This window comes from Pygocentrus nattereri, chromosome 26, assembly GCF_015220715.1.
Source record: "Pygocentrus nattereri isolate fPygNat1 chromosome 26, fPygNat1.pri, whole genome shotgun sequence".
NCBI lineage: Eukaryota > Metazoa > Chordata > Actinopteri > Characiformes > Serrasalmidae > Pygocentrus > Pygocentrus nattereri.
Window position 1 is genome coordinate 21,998,407 of NC_051236.1, and position 17,594 is coordinate 22,016,000.

Below are 17,594 nucleotides of genomic sequence, written 5' to 3' on the forward strand. Positions count from 1 at the left end.
GAGAGTTTCTAATGGTAAAAACAAGGCACTTACAAAAACATATTCCTTCATTAAAGCAGAATTATATGAGAGGAATAGTTACTATTCTTTGTTCTTCTGTGTGGAGGGTGCTCCAGCGCTCAGATTAAAGCTATCAGAGTATTCACTCCTTTGAACAATAGAGAGATATCATTCAATTACACACTGTCAAATTGCAAAAAATGGACCTTTGCACCTGTGTTAGATCATTTAGCCTGGTCAAGGTTGGTCACGCACATACTCTGATCCCTCTTGACATCGCTAGACTGCCAGATGAGACCCAGCTCAGGACATCAGCTGTGTGTGGAGGTGCTTTTCTGAGAAGAGCTGAATGGTATGCACTGCACTCGAGTAAGACAGAATGAGCGCTCCATTAAAGTACACAGCAGAGCGAGAAGGGCTGTTTGACTAGATTTCTATTGAGAATCGCTTTGCAAACCTCGTTGAACTGCTAATGAGATCTAAATGCTTGTTTGGAAACTGGGAAGGAGTAAGCTTTTTCTGTAACAGATCAGATTTGCTCCTTCTTAATGATGGAAATAAATGAAAAAGAAGGTAAGAAAATAAAAGGCAGAGCTGCACAATGTATTGTTTGTTTGCAGTATTGGCCTTTGACGTTTTTCAGTTAGGCTGTAAGCATTCTAACCCAATCTCAGATGTTCCAGGTGAGTTTTTGAGTGTTCACAATGTATTACATCTCACAATATGAAATTTTCACCATACAGTGCCTTCTTAGTATAAGGTAAGATTATATAATGCTTCTTCAAGTAGAGCAATGATTGATGCCCACTTTGTTCAGTTTATTTTAAAGTGATAGAAAGAAATATACAGAAAATAAATGGTAAAGATGTTCTTACAAATGAGAATTTGTTCTTAAAAGTTTGAAATACTACTCAGTCAACAATGTGTATTTTTCTGAAGCACTGCCCATATTGACTCTGTTCTCAAACATAGCCCACAGCATATTTTCTCTTTAGTTGTAAAGATTTAGATGAGTTAGATGATCTAAATGTTGCATTTGCCTTTGTTATCCATATTAGAAGTGCTTGGAAAAGGAAAGGCTTTTGGATGGAAAGGCAGCTTGAGTAGTAATTGAAAAATAGAAGCTCACAGGGAGTCAAAGGTCTGTACCTGGTCAAGAGTACAATTCCCTGGACTCTGAGTGGGTGAGAATGGATAGTATACTTCTCCCGAGTCAGTTCTTGACTATTGTGCCGACTAATTGAGAGCATTTGTTGGGTCATGTAGATAGAAATGAGCTGCTAGGTGACGTTGTAAAAGCATTGGTTTGAAATGCAGTGGGTGGTTTCACCTGCTCTGGGGAATGCTGCTGGTAACCATCACTGTCTCAGATTGGTTGCAATACTGAATGAATTATTAAAAGTGTAGGAGTACATAACAATCCATGGCAATGCAAAAAATGTGGCAATATGACATTCATGTCACAGCAGCTCCTCACTGTCCCTGTCAGCACTAGACTTATTGGTAGATTTATCATTTTTCTTGTTTTTTTGTGAGAAATTGGTATTGTAAATTGACTCATGAAATAGTAGACACTGGGAAAATGAGAAAATGTATCCAAGATTGTGCAATATACAGTACTGCACAAAAGTCTGAGACTGCCCTTCATTTATTTGATTTCTAGCCCCTAAGCACAAGTGATATATTTTTCAGTGTTGGGAAAAAAGAGCAGAAAACATTTAAAAGGAAACTACAGGGAAACTATGAATTCTTTTTTCAGTATCAGCTTCTTGACAGCTATACATCTTTTCAGATCCATAGCGTTCAGTTGTCTTCTGGCAGTAGACGGGTGGACAGACACATCTGTGGAGTTTTAAAACTCTAAAACAAATGTGGAGCTTGGATTTTCTCCTCTCTCTCAAAGACGAAAGCTTTAAGTGCAGTTTATCTGATGGTGATGGTTTTGCTGGTCTTGCACAGTTTTTAGGAGTGCCATTTTCTGTATATCTTTTTTTTTTTAACTCCTTTTTTTTCATTTATTTTCCTTTCCCTTTTTTATGCTAGTGGATTATCTTATGTCCACTCTCCTCAGAAATAACTTGTGATTAATGGCCATTTTAATTTAAATAAAGTATTAGTTTAGTGGAATGAAGGAGGCATGACAGCAGAAGGAATGCTTGAGTTGTTTAGTCCATATTAAAACAGGTAACGCAAGGTTGTAGCAGCAGACTTAGTGGTGACATGCATAGTGATGTCAGCCTGATGAAGCAGGATTTATCGCTCAGCCAGCAAACTTTAGGCTTAGTTTGAGCTAACCCTGGATTCGCTGTCTCTCGACTGTGGATCACTTTTTACCAGGCTTTGAAAAAATAAAAACTTGACTCCACCTCATGTTTCACAAGCTGGCTGTTCATCATTCTTCCATGTTTGCATGCATGAGGATTAATCACAGGCTGAGTATCAACACCTGGGTTAACAGAGAAGGTTGTTAACTGTCTTCCTAAAACGAGATAACTGCTGTTGCATTTGTTAGGTTTTGTGAAGCTGAAACTTAGTCAGGAGTCCTGTAATTCTGGGACTTGCTGAAACAAACAAGAAAAATTAAAGGAAACTAAAATGACTGGAAAAACTGAGTGGTACCGAAGACTGGTAAGCTAACAAAATAGCACGTCTGGTTTACAAGGAAAACCAAACAGGAAAAAACTGGGAAAAAAAACAGAAACTGGGAACAATTCAGAAACGTCAAGAGTAGCACATAAACACAACAAATTAAAAGGGACAAGGCTGAACAAGGGGGAAAACTGAACAGGGCGAGGAGCAGCCAAGACAAAGAAATGTTACAGACAGAACACTGGGAAGGGGCATGACGAAAGGGCAGAGCAAACGTGGAGCAAATAAATAAATAAATAAACAAGCAAAAGCACATGGACAGAGGCATGAGGGAACATAAAGAAGAAGAGAACACAAAAATAAAAGTAAGGCAGGACAGGATTATATGATGAATGATCTTTGACTTTTGCTGTATGTACTGGACCAAGTCTAGTCTAGTTACCTGTTAGTTTAATCATCATCCTTGAGTGAATTATAGCTTTAAATGAAAATGAATGCTGTTATTTTTTCATTCACACTTTGTAATTTTGATAGTGTGATTGTTACCCTGTGCTTTTAACTCCCCGTTTTAGGAGGAGAGCTTTTGGACAGTGGCCCACAGATGACTGATAATTTTTGCAAGTGTTTACTGAGAAAAGCAACAACAACATAAAATATGACATGACAAAGATGTTCAGTATGCAACCTCTAAATAGATGTATTTTTTATTAGCATAGACCATCATGGATTACTCACATAAACACATATATTTATTTGAAACAGCTACTCTGGAGCCAATGAACCTGCACTAAGCTATTTGACTGCATTTACAGTGTGGCCTTTTTTCTGTTCTGAAGCCCCCTCCTCCTTTTTATTTCTGATAGCTCATCAGTGGAAAACGTATTGTTCTTAAAGGCCAGCAGTGCACAGCGTGCGCGCTCTATAAGATGTGTCATAAATCATCCAGGACCCCTGTGAGTTAAGAGGAGGCTGCCATGCCCCTTTAACCGCCCATGACGGTCACAGTGCTTGGCGTAAGTCATGACAGGAAATGTATTCTCTTGGCTATCAGTTTGTTGCATCTTAGGACACCTGAAGGACAAAGCACAGCTGTATAATCAGGCAGGACTACTAGTGAGGTGAAAGCCAGAAAGTCATCATGGATTTACAGTGCAACTCATATTGTTTCTTTGCCAAGTTTGCTTACTTAAGATTGGATTTGCTTGCATATGTTTGGATATGTTTCATAAATCTGCTATATACAGCATATTTGTCACACTATGTTTTTTTCACTGCCTAACAGAAGAGGAGTGGTGGATAGGTAGAGTGACCAGCAGTAGAGAATTTGGCATTGTTGGAATTTCACAGTAGCTCGTTGAGAGATTGTTGCATGAAATGAATGCACAGCTGTGCTGCATCCAAGTCTGATCCTGGGATTTCTGTTGTTCAAAGTGCAAATGTGATGAATACTTTACACATCATCATATATACCAGATATATGTGCTTGTTTTCAGTGCAGTTCATCATCACTTACCTTGAGATACAGTTCTGTACAAAAGTCAGAGATTACCCTTGATTAATTTAATTTCCAGTCAGAACAGCCATTTCAAGCTATTCATTTTCTTAGTCAGGAAAAAGAGTTTTTCTGATATTTAGTGTGTCCATAATTGGGCTTTATTACAGCTTCCATTCTTTTTAGGAGACTTGTTTGTGGGGTTTTTTTTAATCTGCAGGAATATTTTTCCACATTCCTATTAAATTCAGGGTTGCATTTCCTGCTTATAACAGTCCAAGTAATCACAAACACATCCTTTCAGAACCAAAGCGTCATCATCCCACAGTGGAAGGATGGACAGAAACCTCTGCGGATCTGAAGGAATAGAGCTTGATTTTCTTCTCTCTCTGCTAAAAGCTTTAAGTTGATGTCTATCATAAGTGGTCACCATCTGTTAAACATTTTGGTGTCTACTACTTTGTCTACCAAGTTTACACTGATTTCTTTATATCTTTGAATGTTTTTATTTGAATACTTATAATACTTATTTGAGCTAATTATTTAATGCAAATGCAAAACTACTGTTTTCCTTAATAAATCATTTTTTTGTAGTTTTTAGTGTATAAAATCAAAAATAAAAATCAAGTTAACTTTGTTTACTCTGTTTACACAAAACAATAATAAGTGCTTACTCATCCGAACTGCTCTCTGAATGAGTTTGCACAATCACTCATAAAAACAGTAAAGGAACCCCTGTGCATGTTTTCTATAGCAATAGAAAAGAAAATAAAGAAAGCTGTTTCTAAACCCTGAAGTTGCCAAAATGATTTTGCTGTTGTCAACAAGGACATGCATGCAACATGATTTCTCTGACATATGAAAGATATAAAAGAGAGGCTTTGTCTCTTGGTTTGCACAGTCTTCTGTAAGCTATGTTAACCTCTCTGATTTCTACTGCAGACGTTTCTTATCCCATGTTTGAATAATTTATGGATTGATGGCTGTGCAGGTTATCCTTAATGGAAACCAAAACTTTCTTTTCTTTTAATCCTCAAAACTACTGCATTAAATTTCCATAAAGCTCTTCAGTTTACCTCAATATAATATATCGGCAGTGGAACACAATGTTCACTCGTGCCCTGTTTCTGATTCTTTTAAAATAGATGAAGTGCATTGCATAAGCATAACTTGAACATTCTTTGCATGAGTTTTTTTTTATCCATTTATATTTCTCCTGAGTGTCTCTTAATTTTTTCAATATACATTCATGCATTGTATACATATAGTATACAATATATGAACCACTGAATGTTGATAAGCTTGTAAATGTTAATGTGTTTGCTTTCAGGATAAAACATCAAGTATTTCATACATGATGAGTATCTTGCATAAAATCTTCAGATATGAATGTTTTAGACAGTTGCTGAACACAGGCTTGTCGGTTTCATTTTCTTTCCTTTCTCACTTTTCAGCACTGAGGAGCTGGAGGTTAAATTGTGCCTGTTCAGAAGTGGCCACTCAAAGTACATAAAACATGAGGACATGTATTTCTTTCCTGCAAATATAGTGATACTGTACATATTGCTCAGATCACATTTTCCTGCATATACATGTTCTGTCCTTCAGGAGAAGGGACACTAGCCAGGTTTCCATTCAGCTGTTGAATGAAATTCGAGCAAATAACTGACATGTTGCAAAAAATGAAATTAAGGCTGCATTTCCATCAGCTCTATACACCAGAAATAAACTTTCAACATCACAACTGTAAAAAACACTTATGAGAAATACAGGTGGAATACAGCAGAAATTTTAATGTTGTGCAGTTTCTCTTTGCAGTTTAATGTTATTGATGTAGGCAATTTTGCAGGCTAGTGTGCAGTGATGGAACACACTGGCAAACTGCTAAGACAATTTCAGTGGCAGGCTTTTTATGTTCTTTTACTCTGTAATATTACCATTATGCCTTTTTTTTTTCAACTACTTTTATTTTTTATTTCGTCATTAGTCCAGTGGTACCTGCTGCTGCCTGGTGTGTTTTGTAACTAGAGTCGGAAATACCTGAAAAATGGAATTACCTTAGCCATATGACTATTTTATTTACATATTTTATTCATATATATTTATTCATTTACATTAATTATTTTACAAATGTGTTCCATCTTAACATATTGTATTTCTTTTTTTAATGGCATGTGTCCACTTAAAGTGACCATTAGAAATTCTGGAAAGTTGCATTCTTTTAAATTTCAGATTTATGTTTGATTTTCATTCGTAATAAAAGAAAAATATAATAAAATGTAACTGCCATAAAACAGCTAATATATTGGCTATATTTTACATTCAGCTTCATGCTCATCAGATTGTTCCAAGATATGAACAGTAACGTTTGCCTAATATTAAGACTTGAGTGCTGATAATTACTTTCATCATAACAAGGGGGAAAAATGTGTAGGATACGACATTAAACATAATTGTTACCCTGTTGATCTTCAGTATGTTTAGTCATTAGAAAATGACAAAGAATACACATTAATGTAATAAAATAACTTTAAAAGCTCAAAACTGTTGATGGTCATTGTAACTGTTATGTAAAACTTTTCAGGTTCACCTGCTGAAGGACCAGCTCTCAGCAGAGGCAGCGGCCAGGATTGAGGCACAGGCGCGTGTGCACCAGCTGCTACTGCAGAACAAGGACCTTCTTCAGCACATCTCCCTGCTTGTCAAACAGGTCCAGGAGCTGGAGCTCAAGCTGGCTGGTCACGGCTCCAGTGAGTTTCCTTTCAGCTGCTTCATTCTGCTCTCTCGGCTCTTCCTCATTCCATCACTCTGTCTGCCAGGCACTCTCTCTCTTTTCATTATCCGTCTCATCCATCTCTGCCATATTCTCTCCCAACCAGATATCTCCAACATGTCCGTTCTGCCTGTCTGCGGCTGCCTGCGCAATGTTCCGTTTCAATTCCTTTAAAGAGTGTGTCTTTATACCAGATGAATTGCTTTTGTCCATTCAAATCAGAGTAAACCTTCAGGTCAACAGTTCAGGCCTACAGACCCAGAAGGAAGGTATATCATAATCAACATTAGCATCTCCAATATCTCCTTAACTATTGCAAATATTTATGGCCCAAATACTGATGATCCACCCTTTTTTCAGGAGTTTTTCACTTATCTTTATGATATCTCAGATTCCACAATTATAATTGGAGACTTCAGTACCGTCATGGACCCATATTTAGAAAAAAACAGTGTACACTCCACCCGTAATGGGCAATCAACAGATACCATTAAATACGTTATGACTAATTTGGGGCTCAGTGATTGTTGGCATCTCAAACATCAAATGACCAAAGAATTCTCTTTTTATTCACAGGTTCACTGCTCACATTCTAGCATTGATTTTTTTTCTAACCAGATATTAGATATTATATCTTATATCTAATATCTCAGACATAATATACCACCATATAATAATTAGTGACTATTCACTCAAGTGATTCACTCAAAAAGATTACCATCAATCAGTGGAAAAACTTTCTAATAGAACACATAGCAATGGAAAAAATCTCAGCATCTATCAAAAACACAGCTCAGGAATATCAATAAACATAGTCTACACTTAACAACATTCTACAACCACCATAACGTCCATCGACTTTTAGACCTACATGTGGTGCCTCTACATGAATGTTCCTGGTCACATATTAACACACACACATACACACATAAATAAATATATATGGCAAGTATTATAAATAGCTATAGCTCATTCTCTGAGGGTATAATATTATAATTAGGTTTTCTTTTGTTTTGTTTTACATGTTCTGTGTTTGTTTTTTTCCCCATTTCTACCATATTTTCTCCTTTATTCCCTCTTGTAATTTTTGTTTGCTCGTATGTTTGCAGTTTATTGTCCTCCCTCTACATGATGACAGCATGTACTAAAACAAATTTGTAATACCAGTAATGAAGTAAAATTGGTCCTCCAAAGAGGGGTGGGTGGGTGTCAGGCAAAAAAAGAAACAGTTCAGTCCTACATTTTGTATTCATTCGTTTTTGTAAGACATTGAGACATCAGACAGGTGAAATATAGGCATAAGTAATGCTCAGGTTCTGGAAGCACACATGATAAATGTTTTTTGGGCTGTACATCTATTTCTTCTTTTGGCTATCTATCCTATATGTCTCTATATACAGTTTCTTTTTGTGCTCTTGTTTTTCCTATACACAAGTATTTTCTCTGTCAAACTCATTCTCTCTCCCTTTTTTTGCACTTTCCTCATTTACCCTCCATCATGAACCATCAGGCTCAATTTAGCACCTTAAAAGGCAGTCCAGTGGAGCCTCACCTGGGCTGCCCAGGTGTTATGTAATGTCAACATATGATAAAGTGCATTCATCTCCTAGTGTCCTGAACCATGTGTGCTATACAGTGTAATGTGGACATGCATTAACATCTTTACAACCATCCACTCCACTGATGGAATAATACTTGGTAGTTTTATACAGCAAGCACTCTGTTTTATGTTTGCAGTGCAAAATGTGAAAGAGTAGGTGGCATTTTGTTGTTGCTATCACACAGTTATGGCTAATGCCTTTTTCAGCATTGTAACTCAGCGCAGATCATGTTTTTAGTCCTTTCTGAAATCAGAAAGTACTGTCAAGCAGGGAAATTGACTGTTCACTGATTTTCCACCTTTGATATAACTGTTATTATGGATGCATGTTTAGAATTGGTCAAGATCAAGCTCAGCAGATTTTTGCTCTGAACATTGTGATTTTGGCCAAAATCAAAACATTTTATGATGTAAATAATGTAAGCCAAGTAAGTGCACTCTCACTCACTCTCTGTTTGAATGTTGTTACTACTACAATGTTATTGCATAATTATGTAACTCATAGTGATAACCATTTGCCTCTTAGCTTTGATGTAAGTCTCTGTTTGATCCATGTTGTTCAAATAGACAAACGATTATTCATTTAAGTTTGGCCCATTTAAGAGCAAGTTATGTTTATGTTGCATTTTTGTCCAATAGAAAGTAACTAAAATTTGCTGGTCTGTTTCATGTGTTCATTTAGCTCAGTACGTGAGCTGTAGGTTAAAAAAAGGTGAATAAAACCAGCCAGAAATCAGCCATCTGCCAATTAGGTTGTAAAGAAATCTGCCAGAATTCACAATCGGTGCATCTGTGTTGATTGTAATTGTAATCTTTCTTTAGTAAAAAAAAAAAAAAAAAAGTCCTCTTCATCAGAATTAAGTCACTTTTATCTTCCAAATATTGATAATATTCTCATCCAGTAGTTTCCTCCTTCTGTTATTTATTCCTGCAGTGGGATCTCAGGACAGTCTGTTGGAGATCACGTTCCGAGCTAACGTCCCTCCAGTCATCTGCGACCCCACCACCCCGCGGCCCGAGGACGCCGTCCTGCCACCACTGAACGATGGAACACAGCTGTCTCTGCCCCTGGGCAGTCCTTTAGGTAGGGACCAGGCCTTGGCCAAGTTTGAGTGTTTTCGTTTTCTCCCGGGACCACCCCAGCAGGAGCAGAGTCCTGACCCATCCTCGGAGGAGGTGTCACCCTCAACCCGGGACGAACTTCTGGGCAGCCTGGAGCTGCTGAAATTCCGCGAGTCAGGTATCGCCTCCGAATACGAGTCCAACACAGATGAGAGCGACGAACGAGACAGCTGGGGGCTACAAGATGAGAGCACCCTGCGTCTGCTAAACGTGCTGAACAAACACGCCCCATCTGACAGCCTGGAAGATGAAATAGCCGTCTAGTGTGATGTGCTAATGGCTAAAATCTAGCTGTGCTGAATGCTCATCTATATTGTGAAGCAAAAGAAAAACAACAGCTCATCTTCATACTACTGATTCTCAGAAAATGAGGCAGGCATTTTAACCTTTTATGGAGTCTTTGCGCGTTACATTTTTGCGTCATAACTTCAAAAAGACCACGCTGTCCCAAAGCAGTGCTGATTTCTGTACGTTAAACAGTCAAGGTGGTAATAGGCCGGGAACTGATATTCAGTAGAAATGAGAGAACAAGTTGTATCAATCTAGTATCTAGTTGTTACTGTCTGATCTCTCACAGTGTGTAAGAAGTTATTCTCATACAATTATATTTTGCAGAGAGTAATATATAAGATATGTACAGGACCAAAAAGGCATTTTATACGTGCTTGTCTGAAACTGTATCATGTTAGTTTTACAACTCTTGTGATTTTGTTACTGCACAGAAGAATGCATGTATTCATTGCTCCACTCCCGTTACTGTGGTCATTGGGTCACTTTTGAATATCCAGAATGCAATCATGTGCATAACTAATGGACAGACAGTCTGCTATATACAAAAGAGTAACATTTCTCTAAATGTGCATGGCAGATTTTTATCCATGAAAGCTTTGCTATGTATTAAAAAATGGAATGTTAATTGTAGAACAGAAGCTTGTTGAGCTAATTAAACCCCAAGGCATCTAAACTCTTCACATCAGGGAATCCTATTAACTGGCCATATGAAAGCTGTATAAGCCCTCCTACTCTGTCTACACTCTTGCTCCATTAGTAAGCATAAGTTCCATAGGTTCTCTATTATTGTTTATCTTTCACTGCTTTGTGTGTGGGAAGTATCTTACCTCCAAGAAAAATACATGTTACTTCTACAAAATTCTATAACTTTTCAACTATAGTGTGGCGCCATTCTGGTTATGCTTCTTTTTTTTTTTATCTGTGTCTTTGGAGTGGCATACATGTGTGCAGTTCCCAGGGAGACTGATGAATAGTAGATAAAGAATGGCAATCTAGATTTGAGTCGCAGGGCACAGAGCATGAAATAGCACGAGATGGGCAGAACTCATATGAGCGATTCTCTCTTTTTTTACAGAATCTCTTTTGAATTCCATCCTGTGTTAGCACTGCTTTCTACTTTCAAGTCAGTACCTCATGTTTTACTGTGTCTGTATCTGATGCAGTATTCGTGAGAAGTGGTGTGGTCCAGCAACAGGCTCAGCACAATAATAGAAGATTATTTATTTCTCCACTACTTTCAAGAGTGCAGGAAAAAAAGTCAATGGCCTGGCATTTTCCTCTGTTCCTTCCTAGTGAAGAAAGGATGAAAAATGTACAGTGTAAAAATCAGAGCCCTGCATCAATGTAATTTTCAGTGAGAACAGCCATACAAGTTATTCATTTTCAGCGGCAGGAAAAGAGCAGAAAACATTTAACAGAGGATTACACAGAAGCATCAACAGATAATAGATTTCTCTCCACTTCCCAAGTTCAGTCAGCTTTTTTTTATTTTCAGATTTCCCTTTTTTTTGGCCTCTTTCTTTTTCTCAGTAACGGCTTCTTGACTGCTACATGTCCTTTCAGACCCATAGTGTTAATTTGTCTTGTCACAGGACAAGAAACACCTGTGGATTTTTTCAGATCTGAAGAAAGAGTGGAGCTTGATTTTCTCCTGTCTCTCAAAGATGAAAGCTTAAGTGCTGTTTATCTGATGGGGACAGTTTTGCTGGTCTACCAGTTCTCGCATGGTTGATAAGAGTTCCATTTTCTCTTTATCTTTTAATCAGTTTTTGAAACTCCTGTTTTTTTTAGTTTCATTTGAACTTTTCCTTGTGCAAGTGGATTATCTTACATCTAATATGAATAACTTGGATTTAGTGGCATTTTGACTGAAAAGAAATAAATGAGGGGTTCTTTGACTTTTGCACACTGCTGTATTTCTGTTATAGTCCAAAAAATTACAATGCATTTGTCTGTCGTGATCCCTGGAGCCCTAGTTTCTGCAAACTGATTAGTATCTCTTCATTTTGAAGCTTATGGGGAAATGCCTAATTTATGACAGCCTTGCAGTGTCGTTTCCCTAATTTAAATGATGGCTGGTTTGTTTGAGGCAGAGAGCAGTGACAAGATGAGTGTTGTGGTCCTGAGAGGCAGCAGTGTTGTGCAGTAGGGGACTTAGCAGAGGCGGGCGGCACTTTGAATTAGCAGATCAAGGCTTTTTGGAAGTTATAAAGTTCATTTAACTTTCATCATCTGACCACATAAACTGGCCTCACCCTCACTACAAGCGTGACACTTCTGGTGGAGGCGTTTGGTTATTTAATTCTCTCGTTTGATAAAATAAAAATCAGTAAGAATCAGATTAAGCCAATTTAATATTTGCCTTTGATATAAATTGGTGGTTGGGAAAAAAGCTTCCGTTAAACCGAGCAAGCGGAGTTAAGTGCAATGCACTGAAGTTGTTTGTTTCACTCTGATGTTAAATAATAAAAAATAGGTATCACTGTATCACTGTTTATGTGCCGAGACATTTACAATGGTGCCTGATAAGATCGGTGAATTAGAAAGTCTATGAACAATAAAAGATTGTGCTACATTAATTACAAGTGGAGTTAGTCAGCATATCTACTGTTAAAAATTAAATGGACTTTTTTCCGTTTTTTTTTACTGGCAGGTAAGGAGTGATTTGCTTTAATGTGGGCTTATAAAGCTGTCGTTGGCCAAGGTGAGCAAGCTGCTCAGTGACTAAGGGCTGACAGCTGTGCATCTTTATCGGCCTTCAGGGAAAGTGTAGAGGATATCTTTGCCATCTGTTAGTTTTTGATCTACTGTATTTTCTCTGTATATCAGGCCACAGGTTCAGCTCATATGCTGCGTTTTTATTACAAGTTATTTTGATGCAGGTTTTGATAACTAGCAGGACTGTGTTGTCATGACAACTGAAAGATGATAATTTGATTTATTTTTTGATTATTAATTGTGATTTAGAAGCAGCACATTGCTATGCAGACTGAAGAGCCACCTACGATTTGTCATAATGTGCACAGGTCATTAAGCGGAACATCTGTGGCTGGTCAGTGCGTACAGTGAACATTCCTGTGATTCATTATGTCACTCTGTTGATTGTGTATTGCTCTCGGTGAATAGAAATGATTGGATGCAAACTAACTAATGGGGTTCATTAATTGTGCCCTTTCACAAGTACTTAATTTCGGGGACCAAAATTGTGATTTCAAGTAATATAATAGTAAAGCCCTACTAAGTGATATTTTTAGATGTTCTTGCACTACTTTGATGCTTCATCGAGAGGTTCTGATGAACTATTATTTTATTTTGAAGAGAAATAGGAAGGTTGGTTTTTTGTTGTATAAGAGACTTGTATAATATACTGTGCTATTCTGATAAGCTAATCAGAGCGAGAGCAGAAGAGAAAGAAAAAATCAGCATAAAAACAGATTGGGCTGACAACGCTTTCAACTTTCAAAGTTTTCTAAGCCCTTTGAATTAAAGACTCCATTTGAAAAGCGATATTTATGTCATTGTGAACGCTATGAAATTGATGTTGCCTGGGTTATTAGGGGGCATTTACAAGATGCAGTAAGCAGGTTGGAAAGTAATTAAAGCAAGAATAGATTTGTTCATGGACTTTTTCTTATTAGTTTCCACCTTAGACATACTGTACTTGAGAAAACTCCTGCAGAGAAAATCTAGTTACATCAAGGGTTGCCAGAGTAGCCATTCTATAAAAGCAAGAATAAGTACTGTTACATTCTAAATGCATCTGAAGAAATTATCATCTGAACATCTAGAGGGTCTTCCTGTTTAGTTTCAAGGATGCATTGGAGAATCTGTTTCATCCTCGTGGTTTTCATGGGGGCAAACTACTGCCAGGCCTGTAAGAAGGGCACATTTTGTTTTAGCACAGCTGCCTGTTCTTGGAGATAAAAGGTTATTTTCTCTGAATAGAGGCTCATACTCCCCATTGTAAAAATGAAACCTCTTCAGAATCAGACTCTTGAAGCGCTATTCAGCCATTTCTCATCTGCAGTCAAGCTTGAAGTGGTCATTTTTGGGGTATTTTTGTGGTATTTATGATTCAAGTAGTACAACTACTCCAGCCACCTAGAGCTTTTTTTATTGTTCTCAAAGTAATCTTAGGACAGCTATGATAGTTTGCAATAGGGCAACTTCTGTTACTCTGCAGATGGTTTACTGTGCTGTTCCACTTTTATAAAATGTGCTGCAATTGTCAGTCATCAGAATCTAATTGAAGCAAAATTTTATCTTCAACCAACATGAAATAAACATGTAGTGGCTCTGACTGACACAGATGGGACAAAAAATCTAATGAAATATTGATTTCAAGTTAGAAGAAAATAGGGGTGCTTGTCTAGTATGTCTGGCAAGTTGATGTCCCCTGTGTTTTTCACCAGTGCTCTAGTCTTGCCAGCCTAATGTAGAGTTGAATCTCAAAGTCTCCATACTTGAAGGGGAATTCCACCATTGTTTCAAAATTTCTGCAGAATTAAATGGTGTGATGTAAACAAAGTCATTCAGACTCGGTTTAAATTTAATGATTCAATTTAACCAAGGCATGCTTTTGTTCAGAATGGTTTGATATAAAATGCTCTGTTCTACAGAAATTTACTGAGTCAGAATTGTTCACAGTGATGGTGGTTGGAACCAGACACCCAAAAAATGTCTCTTAAAGCTACATCGCAAAACATTATTATATGTAGTGGTTATTAATACAGTGCTTGATTCCTTAGAACAACTATGCTTGTTTTATGATAGTTTTGAGAGATTCATCGTTCATGGTCAAGAGATACATAGGGGGCATTATAAGGGAAAATAGCCCTCAAAGAAAACCAACATTTTTCAGATTTAGCACTCTTTTACCATTATCAACATTATGTCTAAAGACTAAGAAGACGTGTAGATCTGCTTGTCATTTTGGAGAGTGAATGAAATGGTTGTTTGTGTTGAAGAATGGCATCCCATCATTGTAAATAAATTCATGTCATACATTTTCTCTACAATGAGCCATTTCACATCAGACCGCTCTGAATGACTTTAACAGAATCATGTAGATATTTTCAAAATCATCTGAATTCTTCTTTAACCAAGGCATGCTTTTGTCCACATCCAGATGCTTTCTTGTTTGTATCTTCAGTACCATAGCAGTTTTATGATATTAAAGAACCTTGTGAGACATAAGGAAACACATGGTATAAGGTGTGACTGAGTGTTGAGATTTCAGCCATTGTTCTTCCTAGTCTTCATAGTTTTCAGTGGTATGCCTGCCTCAGCATCCTTTTACTAAGCGTAATGAGCTTGCATTCCAGATAGCTCTTCAGCCAAAGACCCTGTGTGGGAGAGGTTTGATAAGGGCAAGTCTCCCTCTCTCTTCATAATCTCATTATGAGCTGCTGATGGACTTCCCATTCTGACCTTTCAACCCTTAGGAATTAGACATAGTTGTATTTCATCAAATGTCATAAAGCAATTTATGCCCCCTCCCCCACCCAGAGGACAAGTGAGTTAAAGATTTATATCCAGAAAAGAAGGTCATAGTAAATTATTAATGTTTGACCCAGCTTTTCCCAACGTGAGCATCCATTAGGCCATTCATGATGGAGAGAAGGGGTTAAGCTTTTTGTGTTGTTTTTCAGTTCACAAGAGACACATTTTTTTATTTATTTCTGGTTGTACTTACAACTTCTGGTTGTAACTCCATACCTGCCTTAAGTAAGTTTCCCCAAAACTCAGTAATCATCAGGGTTTTAGGGTTAAACAGGTATATATAAAGGGGGGGTATATTTCAGACTTCTCAATGAATCTATTTGATTGATTCTTCAGGAAATAATGCAGCGCATCATGAAGTCTTAGATTTCATCATGATTTGAATCAGTTATTTTGGTATGTTTCAGGTTTTCAAATGTGTCAAATTGTGAAGGGGAAAAGTCTATACAGTAATTTAATTAGGGTGCTCGGTAGTTTGTTTATTATTTTACATTTGAAAATAGTCCAAGAATATTCTGACAAAAATGTGCATATATCGAAAATCGTTAATAATGATTGTTACTCATTCTAACATTGATCATTGATGCAGCTAAATGTCCATCTTCAGAACAATACATTACAGTACATTGATGCACTTTTACATCGGACCTCACTTTATATACTATACAGTTTAATGCTTATGCTGTTGAAAAATGCTACAGGTATTTTCTTTGTATTAATTCTTTTGCTTTTAAAAAGTCAGAGATCACCTTTCATTTATTTAAATTCTAGTGAAAATAAACAGTAAGAACAGACTGATCATTTTTAGGAGATGTTTTGGAAGATAATAAATATAAAATGGAAAATAAGAAAAAAAACAAGTTTTAAAAATATTAAAAGATACAAGAAAATGGGCCTCCTAACATCCTTGCAACTCATCATCAGATTACAGTAGTTAAGACTTTCATTCTGGAGAGAGAGGGGAAACTCAACACCCATGGGTTTAAAGGATGTGTAGCTGTCAGAAAGTCATCACAGAGAAAATGAAAAAGACAAAATCCAACAAAAAGGCTGCTGGTGTTCTCAGAACAATTGATTGACCACCCCAAAGTCCAGACCTCAGTATCACTGAATGTGTTTAGGATTACTTGGATTGTGAGAAACCATTAAAGACTGGTAAATGCAAATGGTGGACACAGTAAATACTGGAAAGTTCATATTATTATTGATTAGGTTGAGGGTTTTTTTTTCACTCTGAAAACCAAACAATTTAAACTTAATAGCCTTTTTGACTGGTAAGAAATGAATGAAGGGTGGTCTCTGACTTTTTCACAGTACTGTATCGAAATATTCTTCATGTCTACTGCTCACCTAGTTCTATTCAGTTCACAACACGGAAGTGGACACAGCACACCTACAGAGGTATCAGTTTCTGGCATATGTATGTCTTTACAGGTTAGGAGGGCTTGTATGTCACTTTTAAACTCAAGATGTGAATATATTGTTTTAGAATCTCTGTTTAGTTCTTTTCTCTGCCACCTCATACTGTCATCTGGTTTTTACACTTTTCATGTCTAGTATCCATGGGTTGTCTAATATGGATTGTTCAGCGGGGCAAATTAGGGTTAATGGATAAAAGCTTTCAACAAAGAAAAAATTGGCTGTTATGTAAATCAGAGATACTGTATATGCAGTGCTCCAAACTCGATGACCCTTTTGTATAATTGGGTTGACTGAGTGGTCAGTGGACCGTGTCTGAGTGTGCTTGTGAGCTCAGCAGGAATGGTGGAAAACGGAGCGTCCTGTGGTGTTTCAGAGCCATAAACTCTAGGACTATCCCAATTCCTCTCCTGCACCCCTCACTGCCCCTATGCCTCATACATATAATCACGTCATCTGTCTCTGAAAAGTGTGTTTCAAGAAGTCGTAACTTTTAAATTGCGTGTAAACGAAAAAGAGAAATATATAGTAAATATCTATGGGAGTGGAAGTGCACTTATTCTGTAACTTGTCTCTGACCTTGCTTTGGCTCAATAAAACTTTATTTCTTTCCTTCTCTTCTTCTTTCTTCCTTCTCTGTTACCTCTTACAGCTTGGAACTTCATCTTGGCTTTATATTTAGTTTTTTTTCCAAGTCTTTTTTAGAAGATACAGTACAGATTGTGCTCAATTATTTGGACTAACTGAAATTATTATACAAATAACACTATATTTGATATCACACATTGTAAACAATGACTGTATTT

The 17,594-nt window shown here is 37.2% G+C and overlaps 1 protein-coding gene across 1 annotated transcript in view; it reads left to right on the forward strand.

Moving 5' to 3' along the window:
- Positions 1-17,400, forward strand: part of nos1apa (nitric oxide synthase 1 (neuronal) adaptor protein a) — a 126,656-nt gene extending 109,256 nt beyond the window's left edge. The window contains exons 9-10 of the mRNA XM_017721133.2: positions 6,666-6,831; positions 9,389-17,400. Of these exons, the coding sequence (XP_017576622.2) occupies positions 6,666-6,831; positions 9,389-9,840 (618 nt within the window). The 3' untranslated portion in view covers positions 9,841-17,400. The remainder of the gene's footprint in view (positions 1-6,665; positions 6,832-9,388) is intronic.
- The last annotated feature ends 194 nt before the right edge of the window (positions 17,401-17,594 follow it).